General features: G+C 46.0%; 1 protein-coding gene across 1 annotated transcript; it reads right to left on the reverse strand.

Moving 5' to 3' along the window:
• Window positions 1-378: 378 nt before the first annotated feature.
• Window positions 379-9171, reverse strand: CXCL14 (C-X-C motif chemokine ligand 14). The gene is made up of 4 exons (XM_069869354.1): window positions 9086-9171; window positions 8143-8248; window positions 3492-3602; window positions 379-1497 (listed from the first exon to the last, which is right to left on the reverse strand). Exons 1-4 carry the CDS (start codon window positions 9147-9149, stop codon window positions 1482-1484), a joined length of 297 nt encoding a protein of 98 aa, XP_069725455.1. The 5' UTR covers window positions 9150-9171; the 3' UTR covers window positions 379-1481.
• Between the last annotated feature and the right edge of the window lie 10645 nt (window positions 9172-19816).

The following is a 19816-nucleotide window of genomic DNA, read 5'->3' on the forward strand; positions in this document are numbered from 1 at the left end:
TAGTCTAAGAGATCTTTAATAAATCACTGAATTTTACTTGTTTTGCATCAGAAGTGGTTGATTTATATTTATTTAACACAACACTAGATTAGTGGCTGTAGGTGCCTGGTGTGGCCTTTCCTTATGTAATGAGATTCCTCTGTGCTTGGGTGAAGTCCAAATCCCAAAATGAGAAAGGGAAGTAAATCGGACTAGAATAACGTTTTCTAATTCAAATGTCATCAAGATACCGTATCTCTAAATCCGCTTCTCTGATTTGGTGTTTTTCCCCAAAACTCTTCATCCACCAAAGAAATTATTAGAAGCAGCTGGAGTTCCCCAATGGCTTTAAGGAAATTTAAAAGCAGCTGTCAGGTTTTTTTAAATATATTTTTATTACTTTTTTTTCATTTGTCTTAGAAAGAAATATGAAATTTGCATGCAACCTTCTAAATACTTTGAACATTTAAATAGCATATGATAATTTAGCAGTACAGTACATCATACAGAAAGATAATATAGGGAGACTTCCTATAGTATATTTACAAATGAAAAGGTAGTTTTGTTATTTTTTAAAAAGAGGAATGCACTGCTTAACATTGAAGTATTACATTCAAAATAATAAGTTGTATTGTGACTAAAACATATATAGGTATTTATATGTTTGCCCTATCATATTTTTTTCATAAAAAGGTACCTTTTAAAGGCTTTTTTTCATTGCTACAAATCTAGGAAATCATACACAATAGTCTTGAAGCTTAAAATGTCTCAGTACTGAAGCCATGAACTTTCTGTAAGAACTTCAGGTGAAAAAATAATAAACATTTTCTTTCGTAATAAAAATGACTTCAATGCTTTCTAATGCATGAAACATTACATGGGAGATGTAGTGCGCTTCAACTTGCAGCAAGACCTCAAGTTCTTGGAAGAGGAGGTACACGAGTGATGCTCATACTCATTTGAGGATGTGCTGAGGGGCCTCACTTCTGCAGTTACAGCCATGACATTTCAGTGGCATCTTCCCCAGCAAACTCATCTTTGGTCCCTGCTTTGCCTGACTGCGGTGGAGGCTCCGAACCTGCCAACCAACCTCAGCCCCGGAGCTTTCCCCCTGCGAGGGGGTGAGGGACGCGGCTGTATAACACCTTTGCAAACCTGACTGTTTGTCTAATGAGCTTATAAAGCTCGATTGCAATCATAGTGAAGTATGAATGAAGAACAATTAAAAAAACACCCAACCCCAACCTCTTTAAAATGAAAAGCATGAGTTTTCCCAATCTCGATACAGAGCAGATGGGTATGAAATCTGAAGTGCAACAGATGCTTGTGAAATCTGGAAGCCTTTTGCACACGGCTATAAAAAGTAAAAACTGACCCTTGGTAAAAAGTGCTTTATAATAATATAGAATTTGTGTCTTATGTCTGTGAGAGAAAAATTCATCTGCAGAGCCCAGTCCTACACCAGCCAAGGGAGTCTGCTCCATTCCTCATGCTGCTTCCTCTTATTCTTCATAAACCCTAAATGGAAGGAAAGCCAAGAGGAAGATGTTTAAATTGCAAATGAAAAAAACAAACCCTTGCCTTCCAAACAATACCAATAAAATTATTAATGATAAAAAACCCCGTGAACAACAAAAAAACCCAGAAACCAGATTTTTAGGCTTTGCTCAAGTAATTTGGGAAGTAAGTTATTGACTTCAGCAGTCACTGGGTTACTCTGTAAAACATTTGAGAGGGGGATCAGACTGACACTGCAGCATCTTGCAGGCAGTCAGTGAATAACATGCTCTGCCACGATTATCAGGATACATAAAATGAAGAAATGCAGGTCTGCTAGTACACTTTAACTGCTGGAAAATCCTTATCCCATATACCAGTGTTGAACTATATCGTGAAGTGTATGTAGATAATGAATTCACAGTGTCTGTTATGTTTGGAATGATACTATAGGCAGTGTTCCCTTCCTAGTTTCCATCCTGACAAGATTGTTTGCTGAAAAACCCTTGGCTCTTTGCAGAATATACATGGAAGTGGTTTTCTGTGGCATGGGGAAAAGTAGGGGCAATGTTATTTTGGGGAAGAGATTAATGTTTGGACTTTAAATGTAAATGGGACTTAAATTCCCTGGCTTTTCCTAGGGAGTGGTTCAGTGGGTTTGGTACAGCTGGCACTGAAGACACTGACAAATTGTTTGTTTATTATGAGGACTTGGTTTAAATTGGGCTCTGTAAGTCTGAAATAATCACTTGATGATTATTCTTCAGCTGCAGTTGGGCTGGGCTGCCCTTCTTGCCCCATCAGCAGTGTTGTGGATGTGCTGGGTGCGATTGATGCAGGGGTGGTGTGATGCAGCGAGGCGATGCAGAGCAAGGTAAAATGTTGAGGGTTGTGCTGCATCCCTTCTGCACACCCCATGCTGGCAGCCAAAGCCATGGGGAAGCTGGGCTTGCTATCCACTCCCTGGCAGCAGGGACAGTCCACATTCCCTGGAATGTGGGTAAGCCTCAAGTGGACCAATATTTTGGGCTGCAGAGGAGACTGCAAGCAGCAGTGTTATCTGCAGACCAGAGCCAGTGTGCAGCATGCAGACTCAGCCTCTCACAGCCTTGTGTGGGACTTGGTCTGCTCAGGGCAACCCTGCATGTATCCAGAACGCACAAGCCTGGGGCTGAGTATCCTTCATCATCTTAATGACAGCATTATATTAAAAATGGAGGTAGAGGAAGGGAAGAGTGTAAATAGGTTATGCAATAACCAGGGCTTCCCCACGTGCTCTGTTGATGGAGCAGGCACAGGGAGCTGGCAGGGTCAGGAATTGGTGGGACTGCGGAGGCTCTTTCTTGGCCACAGCTGGAGAGATGGTAGGAGGTGGGCAGCTCCCCTTATTACAGACAGGGACATCACCACTGACCATCAGGAATCCATGTTTCTCACTCTTTCTTTTCTGTCTATGACTGATGGCTCTTAAAAGAAAACCAGTCCTCTTTGCAAAGGAGAAGGTGGCAGAGCTTTTTCCAGCAAGTTACTGTTTTTCTGGGAATGATACAGTAGTTAAAATTGGCAAAGATATGCGTCATCAACAATTGAAGATTTTGAGGTTGTGTGATTAAAGTGTGGGACTGGGCACTCTCTTCCCAACTCTACTGACTGCTTTCCATGTGACTGTGTGGAAGTAATTTAGCTTTTAATCTTGGCTTTTTACCCACAGAAGGGAGGTGAGTGCGTGTAAATAACCGAGAGCATCAGCTGATGAACAGTTTAGCAGAAAATAATTACTATTTATAGTCGGAACAGCCTAATCCTAAATAGAAGTGAGGACAGCATGTGGCAGGAAAGAAATAACACCAAGAACATCCATTTATAAGCATAATCTTGGTGATGAAATACATCCTCTGTGCTAGATGGAGCATTTGCAGTGTGTGCATTTTCTTGGGTGCTCTCTGAATGCTGCTTATTACCTAGTTTGCCACTAAGATTTCTCCCCCTTGCCCATTGAGTAAATCCATACTCACCTGCCTTTCTCTTTCCATACTCTGTACCACTTCAGCAGCCTCACTGTGTTTTGGCGTTTAGGGTTCAAGCAGTGCTGCTGCTCCCCTCTCACCCGTGTCCACAGGGTCACGCTGCAAGGCAAGTGAGCAGAGGTTATGGGAATTGTGGGAAATGCCAATCCCCTGCTCCCACTCCAGAGCCAGAATTGGTCAGGGGGCTCTTGCCCAGAAAGGGTTTCCCTGCTCTGTGTTTTATGGCAGATATTTGCGTCCATTGATCACAGATTAAGATCTGCTCTGATTTTATTACAATCTGTCCACAGAGTCCTACCAGGTTGTACCAGATGAAGACTTTACCCAGTGGTTTTAATCAGTGGGTTTGCTCTGCCTGTCTGTTAGATATTTTTTTCTGAGCTTAATAGCTTATTTAATTAGGGCTCGTTTAGGCAGCCACAAGGTCCGTTCCCTGACACTCAACAATGTGGCATCCAAGAGGAAAGATCAGACCTGGGTCATTAATGACTTTTTTCCTTTTTATTTTCTTTTAGTCTGCAATATTTTAAATGTTTGCACGTGGCAGAGTGCCTGAGTGTCCAACAAACTAGCTCTGAGCCCCAGGCAGGCAGTCCTGGGGGCTTTAGCCTCCTCTGATTGCAGGCTGATTCCTCTCTTCTTGCAGGCAGCACTGGCTTGGTGTCCCCTTGTTGTCAGGACAAGATATGCTGGGGGGGACAATACAGCAAAGATCTCCCAGTTTTTTTAGACTTTCACCTGGAAAGCTTAGTGAAGCCATTGCTGCTTGTTCTACTACAACTGAGGGGACGCAGAAGACCTGGATCTGCTTCCCAAGAAGATGGCTTTTCAGAAACATCAAGACTGCTGTCACTCCTTAGGGCTCAAAATCAAGCAGTTTTCTGTTTTTGTTATTAATTCTGTAATTAAAAAAAGACCCCAAACTTACAAATTTTATTGACATTATTCATTTTCTGGGCACGCTATCTATAAAAGAGGAATGTGGTTTTCAGTTTAACTAAAAACCTATAATGAAATTATTTAAACATTGCTAGTGAGATGAGTAAAATGATGGTAGAAAACCAGAAATACCTCTGCACACTGATAAGCTTCTTTTATGGTTTGGTTCAGAAAGGAGCTGTTTATCTTCTAACACAAGAAAAGCTGCCTTGAAAACTTTCTCAGCTCACCTCCTGGTGCAGGGGGAATGTGTCTGACTAGAAGGAAAATGCTGCATGTTGCCTGCGAGAACTCAGACATGGGTCTCACCATGTTTCCCATTTCAGTGTAATGCAAAGTATTCAAATAGTTCTTTCCATTCAATTAACATTCTTCCCTGCCCCCTTCTCTCCTCCACCTCCATCAGGTGTGAGTTAAAGTTGCAAATAGACAAGGTGTAACTTCTGGGTTTTTTTTTTTTTGAGAGCATGTGGCCCTTTCCCCAGCACATGGGCGAGTGGTGGAAAGCTTCTAAGAACTTCTGTGGCTGCAAACACCAGAAAGGGAAGGATCGCTGCTGAAACCTATGAGTTGTCTCCGCTCCAAGAGTGTTCTCAGCCAACCTCTCTGTACTTGAGAAGCAGATATTTCCTATAGCTTTGATTGGGACTGAAATCAAACCTTCACTGGAGGCACAAGGCATGCAAATTTTAAGGTACTTCAGGTCAGCACAAAGTTTCTCCATCCAGCAGCCACTTTCTTGGCTGTGCCTTTTGCACTGGCTGATATCAGACTTTGACTTGGACTTATCTTCTGACAGACCATAGTGGGTATTTCCAGAAAGTGATGTACAAGCTGAAGCGCAGGAGAGGCAGAGCAGGAGCATGTCTGAAAGCAGCAAACCCTAAATTTGCACCATGAGTGAAAAAGGACAATTCTGCATTAAGTAGATCCTACAGTCTAAGGAGGAAGAGATGCATAGCTTGCTTCTTAGGTGAAACAACCAGAGCTGTTCTCATGCAGAGTTGTGTTGCTTTGACACCACACATAGGTTTTCTGCTTAGATTCCATAGGCTGGTCAGCAGAAATGTTTCCAAAAGCAGCCTTGCGGTCCCCTGAAGTTCCTGTACAGTCCCTGGTGCTGCAGGCACAGGGTTGTTGGTATGATTTTTGGGTGCCCTGAGCTGACTTGTCCCTGCTCTTGGGGATGCTGGTCTGGTGGATGTAATGGGATGTGCCTAAGAGGTGGTGTGGAAGCTGGTACCCCGAGTGAGGAGTTGTCTGGATGGGCTGCAAGAAGAATTTGAGAGGAATGGAGAAAGCACCAGCACTTATGCATCCAGTGAGATCCTTCCAGTGGGATTTGGGGCATGAGCTCACCCCAGGGCTACGTGCCGAGCTGTCTCTTAGCTGCAGAGGGCTAGGCTTGAGTCTTTACCCCCAGTGTCTAAGGGTCCCTGTGCCAAATACCCCTCCAGTATGTCCATGCTTCCAGAGCTGATGTGAGCACCCGTGGGTCAGTCTGTGACCCCCGGTGCCTCATGCGTCTTGTCTGCAGGAACGGTGGGGGTGCAACTCTGCTTACAGACACCTGGTCCCCCAGGCCACAAGGGTCCTGGCTCTGGTCCTTTCATCCCAAGCTGGTGCAGGATCTGCCATCCAGCTCTGCTGTCCATTGAGGAAGGCTCCAAGCGGTGCCTGTTTCCCACCAGCTGTTCTCACCTGGACACTTTCCTCCTCTTTGGGAAGGGGGAATACATGGAGGAGGGGTGGCAGGAAGAGTTAAACCTCCCTTCTATTTTCAGCTGCTTTTCCTCATTCTGGAAGGCAGATACACAATCGCTGCTAGATGTACCATGAACCTTGATAGGTTTTGACTAGACTGAGGGCTTGTTTTAGCTGGCTCTTACCCTGTACCACAGATCTGCTGGGGGAATTAGGGGCAAATTCCTTCCTGAACTGCACCTCCACACCTACTACTTCTGTCAGACATAGTTTATAGTGCATTTCTGCTATACGAAAAGATACAGGAGCTTTGGAGGAGGGCGGGTAGCAGACCCAGCTTCGACAACTCATTTTAGATGACCACTGCAGCAATAAAAACTCAGTTGTGGGAATTTAGCTCTTTTGTGCCTTGTCCAGAGAATCCCAATTCAATTGTTTCTCGGAATATTAATTTCAGTTTGCTTTCAGTGCTGACTTCAGATTGCATTAGAGTAGCTGGAAAAGCAGCGATGGCAGTGGGTTAGCCATGGGAGACTGAGGGGACAGCTCTGTCCCTGCAGCTGCTGCAAGCCCAGGGCAGCCCTCAGGGCATGAATAGCATTGCTCGGCATCTGCAGAGCTATCCAGCTGGGAAAGCAACCTGCTCGTGCATGGCATTCCAGCTTTCCCCATCTTCCTAATTGAAAGCAAAATGTTGCATTAATGAGATTGATTTTATACTCTCTGACCACCAGCTGCTTTTGGGCAGATGCCTGGAGTGGGATGCAAAGGGTTAGCACTCCTCTACAGCATCTTTTTGCTATTGAGAGGTCAATGCAAACAAAGTAAAGCTGCAAGGAACCGATTCAGGCAGTGATGCCCTGCAAGCTTTTCTGTTTTCAGGGCACCATTGGCTGATTTGGGCTTCAAAGAGGTGGGTTTGTCTCTTGAGCTAAGCGGTGCTCACTGATTCTGGTGTAAATCTGGAAGAAGCCTAAGAAAGCTTCTCTGTTCCTCCTCCATCGAGTCTGGCGAGCTATTTCTGCACTGGCAGGATCAGGCTTCCTTGATCTCCTTGCTTGTGCCAGTCAGATGGGCAGGATTGGCCCTGTGGGCATTGTAGAGCACCAGAGGTGGGACACAGCTTGGCAGGAGAGGACTCTGATCCTGCTGTTAAAGCACCTTTTTAAGATGAAGCAAATTGCAAATGTTCATTGACGGAGCACAAATGCTGGAGTAAATAAGACACTGGCATTCTGAGGTGTTGCTGCTCCTGGGACCCCCTTTCTCCCTCGGGGCTGGCAGAGGGGCTCATGGCAGTTTTGGCTAATCTGACCTTCTGGTCCTTATCCAGCCCCATGTGCTGGATGGCTTGGAGAATCTTAAGATATCCAAACCAGGACAGAAAAAAACCTCTACAAACTACCCATATTTAAAATCTAAACCCCCCTCCTTTTGAGCCAGTCATTAGAGGTGTCAAAATTCTCTGTGCCTGCCCCAGTACAGTGAGTCGCTACATCACTTTGATGTTTGATGGCAGCACTGGTCATGGCTCTCGGTAATCCTATCAAATGCAAGAGGATGCTCTGGTACCAAGCAGGCAAAAATCTGACTCTGGTTGGAGTAACTTTTCCTTGCAGAAACCACCATGGACCCAACTCTGCTCCTTTTCTCCTTCTGCAGTCCCAGGCTAACTTGAGTAAATAATTCTGCATTTTACATCAGGCAGCTTGGAGTAGGATTTGTCCCCATCTTCACCTGAGCTAATGATTATTCTTTTATCACTACCTGTTCTGTAAATATTTCTTTGAGCAACAAAAAATGCTGTTGAAAAATGATAGCTGGATTTTTGATCAGAATTGCACATTTTATTGCATCCAATACAGCAAATGACTGTTCCCAGAATTTAGCATCTCGGGGTATGGGGAAAACAAAGAACAAAGAAGGAACTCGCAGTAGAAAGTAAAACAACTCAGCTGATAAGGGAGCAGAAAGCAATAAATGAAGGAAAACTTACATAATCATCTCTTCCACGCAAAACGGGTACCTCGGTTTTATTTCCAGCTTCCGTACATTAGAGAATCTTATTTTAGGACCTTTTCTTGAACACTTGCACTTTACGCCTACAAGAGAAAGCATTTTCTCATGTGCCTGGAAAGCCTCCTGCATACCAAGCGTCCCTTCCCCGCCAGCCTGTGCGCACACAAACTTCACTTCAATCTTTCAAGCCTCAGTGGGAAAAGCTGAATTTTGTAATGCTGTTGAGGCTAAAAAGAGTAATAGTTTCTTTGCTATATCCCAGGAAAAGGTAATGACTCTCTGGGAAGTATGTTTTAGAGCCCCATGTATGTTCTGGGGCTTAGTAAATAGGAGAGCTTTTTAAAGCGCACCTGCTGTGATTCAATGTAATTCGCTTTAACAAAAGGAAAAAGAGTCAGAACTCGCTTTAAACCGAGCAAGCCAACCCACATCTCGGCTACTTTCTCGTTTGCTCCCGTCTCTCTTGGTCACTGTAGGACTTTGATTTCTCCTCGCTCGGATGCTGTGATGCATTCGCAGCCAGACAAAAGCCGAGTGCTTCTTCACCATCACTTTTGTGCGCAGCAGAAAACCCACATTGGCACACTCAGAATTTGTGCTACCGTGTCAAATCCGGCTCTGCTCTATTTTCTCTGTGAAAAAAGAGGTTTTGAAGGAGCTGTTTGGGCTGTGCTCTGAACACTGGGAGCCGAGGCTGGTTGCTATGAAGACACAACTTTGAGCGTCTTCTATCTCCTCTTCCACCTTTAGAAACCTCACAACTACGCTACCCACAGATTTCATACATCCCTCTTTCCCGACACGCAGAGGAAAGCTAAATCCAACTCGGGGCTATCAAGAGGCAAATAAAATTTGCTGGAAAAGCGCTGCCCTGGAAAAAAAAAAAAGGTTTAGATGGGAATAAGAATAAACCAACTTACCTTCTGCGCTGGCCAAGCACATGGCGATGAGCAGCAGAAGCAAAGCTGCTGTCAGGAGCTTCATGGTGAGACAAGCAGGTAGCTGGAAGAGGCTCGGAGGGTTTTGCAGGGTTTGCTGGCTCGGGGTCGGTCCCCGGGGCTGGCTGTGAACGGGGAGAGGAGCGGAGAGCAGCCCCGGCTCCCGGCGGTGCTCGCTCTGCGGCTTTTCCTTCCCCTTGTCCTCTTTTAAAACGGCTCCCGCTGCCCTTGCTGCCGGCTCATTAATATGCAGAGCAACTCCACGGCTCCCTTAGCCCCAGCGGGGAGGGAGGGGACCCCTCCTGCCCAGCTCCTGCCCCGGGGGGACCCCCTCGCCGCCTCCCCGAGCATCCCGGGGGTGGGAGCGCACGGATGGGGCGGCTGCTCCTGCCCAGCCGGGACCTTCCTCACCAGGAGGAGGTTTGTTATGGGGGGCATTTGGATGAATTGGGGGTGCTGGGTGGGGAAATAAAACCCCCCAAACCACCCCGCTTGCGAGCTCTGAGGGAAGCCTGCGCTTCACAGAAATTCCCATGCGCCTTGGAAATAAGATTTGGGGGAATAAGATTTGGAGAGATCTCACCTGGGTGAGATTTCTTATCTTTAATATTATTTTCCAGCTTTAACAGGATTCTAAATCTAAAGGAAATCTTAGTGAATTAAACGAGGGGCTTGGAACTAAAGGATCTTCAAGGTCCCTTCCTGCCTAAGCCATTCTATGAGTTATATGAAAAAAATATTCTTAAGAGCATTGTTAGGTGGGTTTAGCATGAGGAATGATTCAGGAAATAAGATCGATTTGGGGTTGCTTGAATGAACACGCCAGCAATGCTCTGTTCTGTGAAGAACAGGGTAGGAACTCTATGGATGTAAATACGTGTTCCTTCTCCCTTGCAAAGTCTGTTTCTGATTTAAATAACAGCTAGAGTAGCATCTTTAAAATCCCGATTCCATATTTTTGCCTGTGTAACTGAAATGGGTGAAGATCAGAGTCGGGTTTCTAATCTCCTTCGTAGTAATGCATCCCAAACCTATTGCAGATTAATGCCTCTGCTGATCCCTGGCTCATCCCAGACCCTCTCCTGCTGCCCACGCTCCCTGCTCGCACGCCCATCCGCGTTATTGAAACCAACCGAAACCAGCCATCCTGCCAGTTGAGGCAACGCTTGGGAAGGAACACGCCACGCACTCCCAGCCCCGCTTGCATTTTAAGTTTCCCACAGGGTTTGGTTCCTGCTGGCTCCCCTTGGCAGCAGCCATCCCCTCCGTGCTCCCGGGTGTTGGCAGCCTGCGAGTACAGCCCTACCACACGCAGCCTGCACGTTGTGCACAGGCAGCTGCCGTGTTCCTGGCCCTGGGCTTCATGTGAGACGTGCCGACACGCCGGGAACAGCCTGCCTCTGCTTGGGATGGGGGAGCGGGGCTGGAACAAGGCTAGGGGCGGCAGCCAACGTGGCAGGGAGCTTTTGGGGTGAAAGCCCTGTTCCTGGAGAGTTTTGTCTTACTGACAGGCATTTGCAGTGCCCAGCTCTAAACCAGCTCCTAAGACTTCTGTTGCACCCTGGTGGGGATGTTTTGGGGTGTGTGTTAAGTGCTAACAGGACTAAAGAGAGATTTCTACCACAGCCTGGTGAAAAACTGCAGACCTCTGTTCAAACCTTTGAAATAAATTGTCATTATCCAATTCCTTATATGAGGAATTAAAAAAACCTGAAGGAGAGTACAAAAGGCTCATTTCAGAGTCACTGTTGGCTGGGTGGTGAGGATGCTTGCTGAGTACCAGGGAGAAATGGCTTAAACTGATCCCCATCCCAACGAGGGCTGTAATCCTGCGCTGCTGTGGCTCAGGGTAATTCCCTCCGTCCATCCTCCTCTCTGCTCTGCACAGGAATGATTGAAGGAAACTGTGGGAAGGGAAAACCATTTTCCCTCCCCCCTGCCAATAAAAATTTGGGTGCAGCTTTAGTTGATGGCAGTTTGGACTAGGAAACTTGTGTACAGGCTGGAAAAATTGAAAAAAAAAAAAATTGAAGGATATTCTGAAACTTTCCAAAAGCACATCCCCTCTTCTTGCATGACACACACTTGTATTGATAGAGCTGAGCTGATTTGCTATTAAGTGGAATTCACCATTGTCTGCCTAAACAGAAACCCTCATAATCCAGATGCAGAATATTAGTTTGCTTTGGAAGGGACCCTTAAAGGTCATCTAGTTCAACCGTTGTTCAGTGAGTAGTGACACCTTCAACTTGATTGGGTTGCTTAGAGCCCTATCCAGCCTGGTCTTGACTGTTTCCAGGGATGGGGCATCCATGGCTTCTCTATGCAACCTGTTCCAGTGTTTCACCACCCTCAGCTTAAAAAATTTCTTCATTATATCCTGTCTAAATCTACCCTACTTAAGTTTAAAGTCCTTACTCTCTGTCCTCTTGCAATAGCCCCTGCTAAAAAGTTTGTTCCCATCTTTTGTATAAGCCCCCATGTAAGTACTGAAAGGCTGCAATAAGGTCTCCCTAGGGCCTTCTCTTCTCCAAGCTGAACAACCCCAACTCTCTCAACCTCTTTTCATAGAAGAGGTGCTCCAGCTCTTGGATTGTTTTTGTGGCTCTCCCCTGGGCTCACTCCAACAGGTCCGTGTCTCTTCTGTGCTGAGGACCACAGAGCTAGACATGGGGCTCCAGGTGGGGTCTCAGCAGCGTGGAGCATACGGGCAGAATCACCTCCCTTAACCTTAACTTGTTGGCCATGCTGCTTGTGATGCAGCCCAGGGCATGGATGTCTTTCTGTGCTGTCCCTCTGGAAGGCATTCCATCCCTCAGGCATGTCGATGGTCCCAGTCAGTTGGGTGTTATCTGCAAACTTGCTAAGGGTGCACTCGACCCTGTTTAATTGATGAAAATATTAAGTGTTACTGGTCCTAATACAGAGTGACACCACTTGTCACTGATCTCCATTGGGCCCTCGAGCCATTGGCCACTACCCTCTGCATGAGACCAACCAACCAATTCCTCATCCACTGAACAGTCCACCCATCAAATCTGTATCTGTCCGATTTAGAGAGAAAGATGCTGTGGGGGCCATGTCAAAGTTGAGATGTGCGAGCATATGCCAAGCTGTTCAGCAAATGCCACCGCTTTCTGCACCAGTGGTATCTCTAGCAGATCTGCTAAGCCTCAGCAAATGCGTTTAGGCAAGTAGCCAGTATTTTCATGCCACTGAGGAAGGCTGTGCTGGGTTAGCTGCAGCCTGAGCACATCAAGCATCCATTTCAGTCCTCACAAAGCCGCCTGAGAACATAGTAATTAATCAGGGCTTAGGTTTTGCCCCCCACAAAAGGAGCGTTTCAGACCAGGTGTAGTCATTGCGGTCTAGCTGTTGTCCTCTGCTCTGGAGATGGGACATGCTCAGAGAGCTGTACCTGTCCCCAGGGGAGCAGAACCATACCTGGTCGCATATTACCTGCTTTGTCTGGCTAATTAGAGGGGCATTGTAGTGAAAGGTTTGTCATTTCATCTCATTAACTATTCTTTTTAGGTCTCTGCTCCCGCATAAGGGTCCTTGGCAAACCAAAGGTGAAGCCTGGCTTTGTCTCTGAGGGTGAGAGCTGGTGGGAGCAGTGGTGCTTTGACACCCCTAGGAGGGTGGCTTGCAGCACAGAGGTAGGGGTGAGTGGTTGCCTCCTCTTAAAATAAGAAAGGAGAGTTTTAGCAATAGGATTACCCTTTGAAGCAAAATCTTCACCAAATTTGTCCACTGCAAAGTAGAAATGTTTCATGCTGAGCATGATACATAGCTGAGCTAGAGCAAAACAATTGCACTCTCAAGACATAGGCACGAATCCCAGATACAGGTTTGCCATCCTGGAGGCTCTTTGAAGCAGGAGCTATTGGAACAGAGATTCTCACCCCCAAATTAATAATATCATTGTGGAAAAGGGAAGGCTTTAGATGAGCTCTGGGGTCTGCCAGGGCAAGGGCACTTGTGTCTTTGTGCCGAAACAAGATTTGAATGGGGTCTGTGACCTGACCAGCCCTTGGGACAGGCTTTTCTTCCTGCTGAGGGTGCACAAAATGTCCTGACCCACCACACAGAAAGCACCTCTTAGCTATTTCTTTGCATCGCAGGGAGCAGAAGAAATTACTATTATAGCTTTTATCATGATGAGAAATATTTCAGTATTGCCGGTTTTGGTTATGCTGTGTATTTCGAATGCAGGATGAACAACTTGGATTCATACAAGAGAGGTGAAGATGCCTGTCATCGTGAGAAGTCTTTGTAAAATAGCCACGAAACTGAAGCTCCTCACTGCTGTTGAGGCAAACTGATGAGAACAGCTCATCTGAGTTTAACATATAAGAATATCCCAATCAGCCTGTAAGGCATTTGAACTGATGTGACATAATCCCTGCATGTCATGTCAGGAATTTAGGAGAGATATTAGACATAAATGCTCACTATATAATTCAGCATTGAGGTAGAGGTGCACAGACGCAATATATGTTGTATGCATCTTTAGTTTCTTGGGTGCCACGCTTCAGTTTTAAGGCCTTTTTGGTGTTGTAACAATTTTGTACTGGGCACCAGACGTAATGTTATGCGGGAGAGATGGGAGCCTCCTGCAATATATGAGCCTTCAGCCCTTGCAACAGAGCAAGTATAAAACTCAATCCCAGGCTTGAAATGAGGGGAGAATTGCCTCAGATTTCAGGAGGGTGTTGCAAGCGGAATCCTGCGGCGTTGTCCTTAGTCAGCAGAGGATGTGCTACAGGCTGGGGTCAAGTCCTATTTTCACCTTTAGCTTTAAATGGTCTTTTTCTTTCCTCAGTAGCCCTGAATGGTAGTTGTGTCATCCTTGCGTGTGTTTGTCTATCACAAGTTTAAAGTCAAAGCTTTTGTCACTGGAAACATGGAACATATTTTAGGGAAAACAGCTGTGTTGCTCTCCACAGAGTTTCACAACGGATGGATTCTGCAAAATAAGGCTTGTATTGTTGTGACAGTCGCCGCTTTCTTTTGATATTTTCTTTTTATTTTTATTTCCATGATGAGATTAGATTCTAGACGCTGCTCCTCCTCTTGGGAATAGTTTTAAGGCAGTGCTCTTCATAGACCTAAATTATTCACCAAGAAGGATTTTTTTTTTTTGATGAGTAGGTTGGATCCAGGACTGTTGTCGTGGCTTGGAGCTCTTTGAAGCTCTCTGTCATGAATCATTAAAAAGGGCTGCAATAACATGGCAAAAGGGAGAACTGGCTCTTTGTGTAGGTGATCTGAGAATCACCTTTAGAAATGCACAAAAGGATTAATCCTGCCTGTGGCTTTTTACATTGAGAAAGTAGTAAGTTGTGTTTAATTTCCTACTGACTCATTTCCTTGCATGCTACAACTTATCATCGGTTTTCATGTGTGAGTACAGTTTACACTTTATACAATTTCCTTAATAGGCACCTAAGATGAGAAGGGTTGTAGGTATTCATTTTGTGCTTAATCATATACAGCAGGTTGGATGGGTTTTTTTGCAATGTGCCCTGATGCTTGCTATAGCGTAGAGGGAATAATGTGAAGGAAAGAAAGGCAATTTGTTTGATCTGACTCAGTCATGTTCCTGAGGGAACCGGCCAAGGCTCTGAAAAGTCTCCATGCTGGTGGGTGGGATGAGAGCTGCTTGGGACAGGGGTGGGGATGGCACCAACACAGTCCTTGTTATTGTGTTCTCTGCTTCCTGATTGTTCTTTAATCCTTGGTGTTGGACTAAGAGCACTTAGTCAAGGATGCTGCATTACACTCCAGATGTACAGTTGGAGCGTTACACTGGCTAAATACCATAAGGGAGGTTGGATGGACAAGCTTTCTTATTGTCCCAGAACTGGAAACAAATTGTACTGTCCTGATTTGCTCATCGCATCTCTTTTTCTGTGGGGGTATTTTTGGGTAATCTGTGGGTGCTATCTTTTGAGATGAAAGGCTTTTGGAGTAGAGTAGGGTGTTACTGTATGCACTAAACTACAGGCAGCCTCTCTCTGTGCTATTAATGCCATTTCTCTGAAAAGAAGTAGCTCCACTGCCAACCCATTGCATTCAAAAGCCCAGGGAATCTGAAAGGCCACCACAAGGTGTTTTAGTTTTGCAAGAGAATAGGACTAAATGAAATCAGCATCTGAATAAGTTTCCAATCCAGTCCCAGGTGAGCCCTTACCTAGCCAGGGGGCTGTGGCAGCAAGAACCACAGGCTTCTGTCGTCTTTTTGGGGGCTTGTGACTTCACATGTAGAAAACCATCCACCCCAAAACTCTGTGGGAGTGTGAATGCAACGCTCAGTGGAGGGTCTCCTCTGCAGAGGTTGGGAGGTTTCTTTATGAGCTTGCTCCAGGGTAACTGCGAGCAGTTTACACTTGCCCAGTAACCACAGCAGTGAAACTCCCCAGGACAGAGAATTAAAGCCATTAGATAAAAATGCCCATAATTTAGAGTGATTAAGTATGGAAGTAAATCATCTCACGGCATCTCCTGTCACGGCAGGTAGACAAAGCGTGCAGGAGTGCTCGCGGTGCAATCGGAGGTGGGTGCGTGCAGGCAAGGGAGTTGGGACCAAGCATGTGGCACCGAGACTGGCTTGAGCACAAAGCCACAGCATCTCTAGGTGCCTGTGTGGCTCTACAGGATTTCTCCCTACCTCTTTAGTGCTTTCTGTAATGTGTAAAAAGCCCATGCATGCTTGATGAAATCCTATCTCCTGCAGACAGGATGGGTGCTCCCCATCGCTGTTCATTTCCTGCTGAGCTGTGTGTTAGTAATGATGGGATTTTTCAATACACTGATTTTTCCCCTCCCTTGGGATACGAAACATGCAACATCTTTAAAAATAAATAAAATGAATGACCTAACAATGCAGACTTTGAATATTTGATGAAAGATTAGTAAGCAGCAATCAGTCATTAAAATGAGTTTGTTCTTCTGAGTAATAAATGTTAATTATTTTATCTACTCTGATAAAAGCTTAATTATCACAGCACTTGTTTGTGTAGTTTAGAGTTGTTATTCCTAGTTTCTCTAAGGAAATCAGTTCATTCTGCAGATAAAACAGGTGACATTTGTGTGAGTAAATCAAGCAGCATTCCTGAAGCTGCTTGAAGCCCAAGCCTGGCTGTCGTGAAGGCTCTTCAATCTGTATCTTCCACTTCCCCTCATCTGGAGAGCCTGTTCCCAGTGTAACTGGGCTTTGGGACTCTCCTGGCAGCTGTATAATTGGTGAGGGTTTGGTGGAGGGTGCCTCATTGCTCTGAGCCCTTCTCAGCCTGGATTTACCCACTTTCTGCAGATTTTCCACCTGGCTGTGTGCTCAGGTGTGAATTCTCCACATTGTCCATGTCGTCTTCATGTGTGGTCTGGGTGGGCTGCAAAAACCCAGGCCAAGCACTCCACAGCCCTATTTTCTAGCGAATGCTCTTAAATCCTTAACTCCCTAAATGCACGGTGTTTTAGCCAGGATTGTGGATAATCACAGGACTGAGAATGGGGAGGGAAATGGCAAGTGCCGCTGTGCAGCATCCCCTTTCTCTCTGCACCCCGGGTTATCCCCTCCTGATGAGACGCGTGCAACGAGAATAGACAAAGCACACAGAATTCATGCTTTGCTTTACTGCAGTGTCGCATTCCTGAATAGGTAGATGTGAGCTTTTTGGGTTTTTTAGTTAATCCTCAAGAAAAATCACACGGGAATGGCGCATTGCCATGGAAGTGCTATTTTTTCCTTATTAGAATTAAATGAGACAATGGCTAGAGAACGAGACAGGGCTGATAAACCCCATAAATGCCAAACACAACAATGTCATGGGGCTGCACATCGGCTGCAGGACTGGGACAGGCACTGGCAAACTGGTGGCACAGCCTCTGCTCTCCGCAAGCCGCCTTAGGTGTCTCCCCCAAATTCAGAGCTTTGCTGCTTTCGCTCTCGGGGATGAAAATATGTCCGGCTTGTGATCCTTTCCAAAGGCCTTTGGCAGCCTCTCCTGGCAGTTGGCTGTTTCTGAAAAGGCAGGCAGTTGTTGCTAAAGTGATTTGGAAGCAGAAGTGGTGCTCTGGAGGCCAAATGCTGTGGGAGAGGGCTGCTGCTTGAGGTTGTCCCTGTGGTGGATGGGGTTGGCTTCGTGCTAGCCACTCACCTTTGAAAGAAGCTGGGAGGCTCACGGGCATGCAGCATCTTTTCTCCTTCTGTTCATCCCTTGTGTCAGAGCATCACTCTGTCCACAGGAGGATTTTGGAGACACTTGGTGTAATCGGGTACAGTCACCACGTCTTGGTCCCAACCTTCTATGTGCGACAGCCAGCCCGCTGGATGGCCTTGCTCCCCAAACGGGGCTAATGCAGCTAATCAAAGCCACAGTAACACCGCTAAATGACTTGCAGGGTGTTGCACAAACTTGGAAAAGCCCCAACATAGCCTGTGATGCAGAGACACTTGGCAGCCATCGCTTCTTTGGGTACATGCTAAGGGCTATGCAAGCATCTGTCCCTTTCCCAAGACAACCCCTGACCTCAGTGGCTTGAAAGAGAAGTTTCAGAGCAGATGAATTTTAGAGAAGTAGACACGGCTTTATGGATGCTGTCTGAGATTAGGATACCGAAGAGTTAATGTGAATTCCAATCAAGAAGACACTAAGAAGGGCAGAGGGAAAACAGATTAGCTGTCCTCTTGCTTTGCTCTATAAGATGAGACAATGAGAGAATGTGATGAGATCAATGGAAAAATAAAAAGAAATGAGAAATCAAAGTAATGCTGCTTTATATTTTATTTCATATGATGAATTAGGAAATTTTCCATTCAGGGGATCAAATATTCTCTTATATTTTTAACAGAGCTAGATAATTCACAACTGCAAAGATGAAACTCATGATGGAGGCTGATCCCCTCAGGGATTCAAAAGGAAATGATCCATTTCAGGTACAAGCAGTGGGATGCTGCTGGATGTCTCCTCCCATGGTGCTCTTCAGAAACCAAGCAGGGCTGCGGCGTCTGCCAGAGCGCAGCTTCCCGCAGGGCTCGAAGTCCAGGTTGTCAGAGCTTAAGTGCAGGCACATTATAAGATCTACTTCAACAGATCCATATCAGCATCTTGCAGAGGCTGAGCTGCACGTAGTTCCTTTTCCAGGGCTGCTAACAAAGCAGCGTTGCAGATGCCCACAACCAAGATAGAAGGAAAGATCTCCATTCTTCCCTTTCTACGTTTCAGGAGTCACAGTCCACATGCCTTTAGAAGGACTGTTTCTGGGACTTGAGGTTTGTCGTGAGCTCTGGCATTTCATGTCTTAATCGACTTGCCCTCAGAGAAAGATGTATTTTCCGCAAAGCCTCATCCCCAGCAGTAGCTCTGTTCCCCACATTTCCTTGGAGGCCAGATGTGACTTTGTTCCTTCTGATCTCTGTGCCCATTCCATAGTTCAGGGGTGTTGCTGTGCTGTGCACGTCTCCTACAATCCCATCGCTGCTTCTGCAACCACTAAACCTCTGCCCAGCTGAAAATCAATGTGAAAAGTCTTGCACTGGCAACTCAAAAAATAAATCATCATACTTCGGGGCGAAGAGGTGGTTGCCCTATCCTTTTGGCACCAGCAGCCAGTGGTTGCTGATCGGTTCCAGCCAGCACTGGCCTCCCATGAGTCAAGATTCAAGGTTTTGCAGCCACATATTGCTGCTGAAGCCACCTCCTCTCCGTGTGAAAAGAGTTGGACTCTGCTCTTTGCCTGATGTACGAGCCCCTGGTCTGAAGTCTCAGCCAGCTGGCTGGTAATGGGCAAGTGATGCCAGGGGCCAAAATGAATGATTTATCTTTGTGCTACTGTCCTAATTTCCTAAGACTGAGGTGTCTCTAATTGGCTTCTTCACCTTCATAAATTCTTCACTAGGATTTGTTTCTCTGGTCCTTTGTGGATGTTGGCTGTTGATATCAGCTGGGTTAGGCAATGGTTTCTTTTCCAGGCATCTTGTAAGGCTTTTCTTTCCTCTTAGCCATGACTTTGGCACCTCTTACCCCTTGCCATAATGAACTCTCTGTAGATAAGGCACTTGGGTGACACGGGAGCCACGGGGAGAGAACACCTCCACTTCAGTAACAGGGAATTAAAACTTCAAAACCAAAACTCCCCACAAATGCGGAGAACGACATGAAAAAGCTTTTAAACATTATTGTGCTCTGTGTCTGTGAGTGGTGGGTGCCAGTGGAAAGGAGGCCAGCTCCAAACAGTCGTAGCCTTGCTGCATGCTCAGCTTCCAACGTCTGATCGTGTTTTGTTTTGTTATCTTATACTTGGGATATTCTGTTCTCTCTAATTGCATTTACTGCCTGGCTTGGGAAAGGCTGTTCTGCTGTGAACGCGGCTGTGCCCCCGCTCCCTGCGCAGCCCACCCCTTTGCTCTGAAGCTTTCAGATGGAAGGACTGCCTTGCAGGGTCTGTTTTTGCCAGGGAGACACTGAAATTATTGGCTGGTTCTTCAAAGTTCTGCAGCGGCTCTTGATGTTCCTCACCGGAGCAGGGCAGCGGAAGAAAGTCGCCTGGGAAACGCTCTCCGGAAGTGAAAATTGAATCCTGTAACGCTCCTGAATAGCAAATACAGTTTCTAAGTATAAGAAACAGCCCACACAGCCTTTAGACGTGTTTGTACCCAAACAAACCCACCTTGTACCCAGCGTGCTAATTTCTTTAGTATGAAAATAG

The sequence above is a fragment of the Phaenicophaeus curvirostris genome, chromosome 15 (genome assembly GCF_032191515.1).
Source record: "Phaenicophaeus curvirostris isolate KB17595 chromosome 15, BPBGC_Pcur_1.0, whole genome shotgun sequence".
NCBI classification, from domain to species: Eukaryota; Metazoa; Chordata; class Aves; order Cuculiformes; family Cuculidae; genus Phaenicophaeus; species Phaenicophaeus curvirostris.

Coding starts and splice junctions, on each gene's coding strand:
- CXCL14 (XM_069869354.1), bottom strand. CDS start 9,149: ATGAAGCTCCTGACAGCAGCTTTGCTTCTGCTGCTCATCGCCATGTGC. Junction 8,249..9,085: donor GTGCTTGGCCAGCGCAGAAG/GTAAGTTGGTTT, acceptor TTTCTCTTGTAG/GCGTAAAGTGCAAGTGTTCA. Junction 3,603..8,142: donor TGCGTGGAAGAGATGATTAT/GTAAGTTTTCCT, acceptor CTTGCCTTGCAG/CGTGACCCTGTGGACACGGG.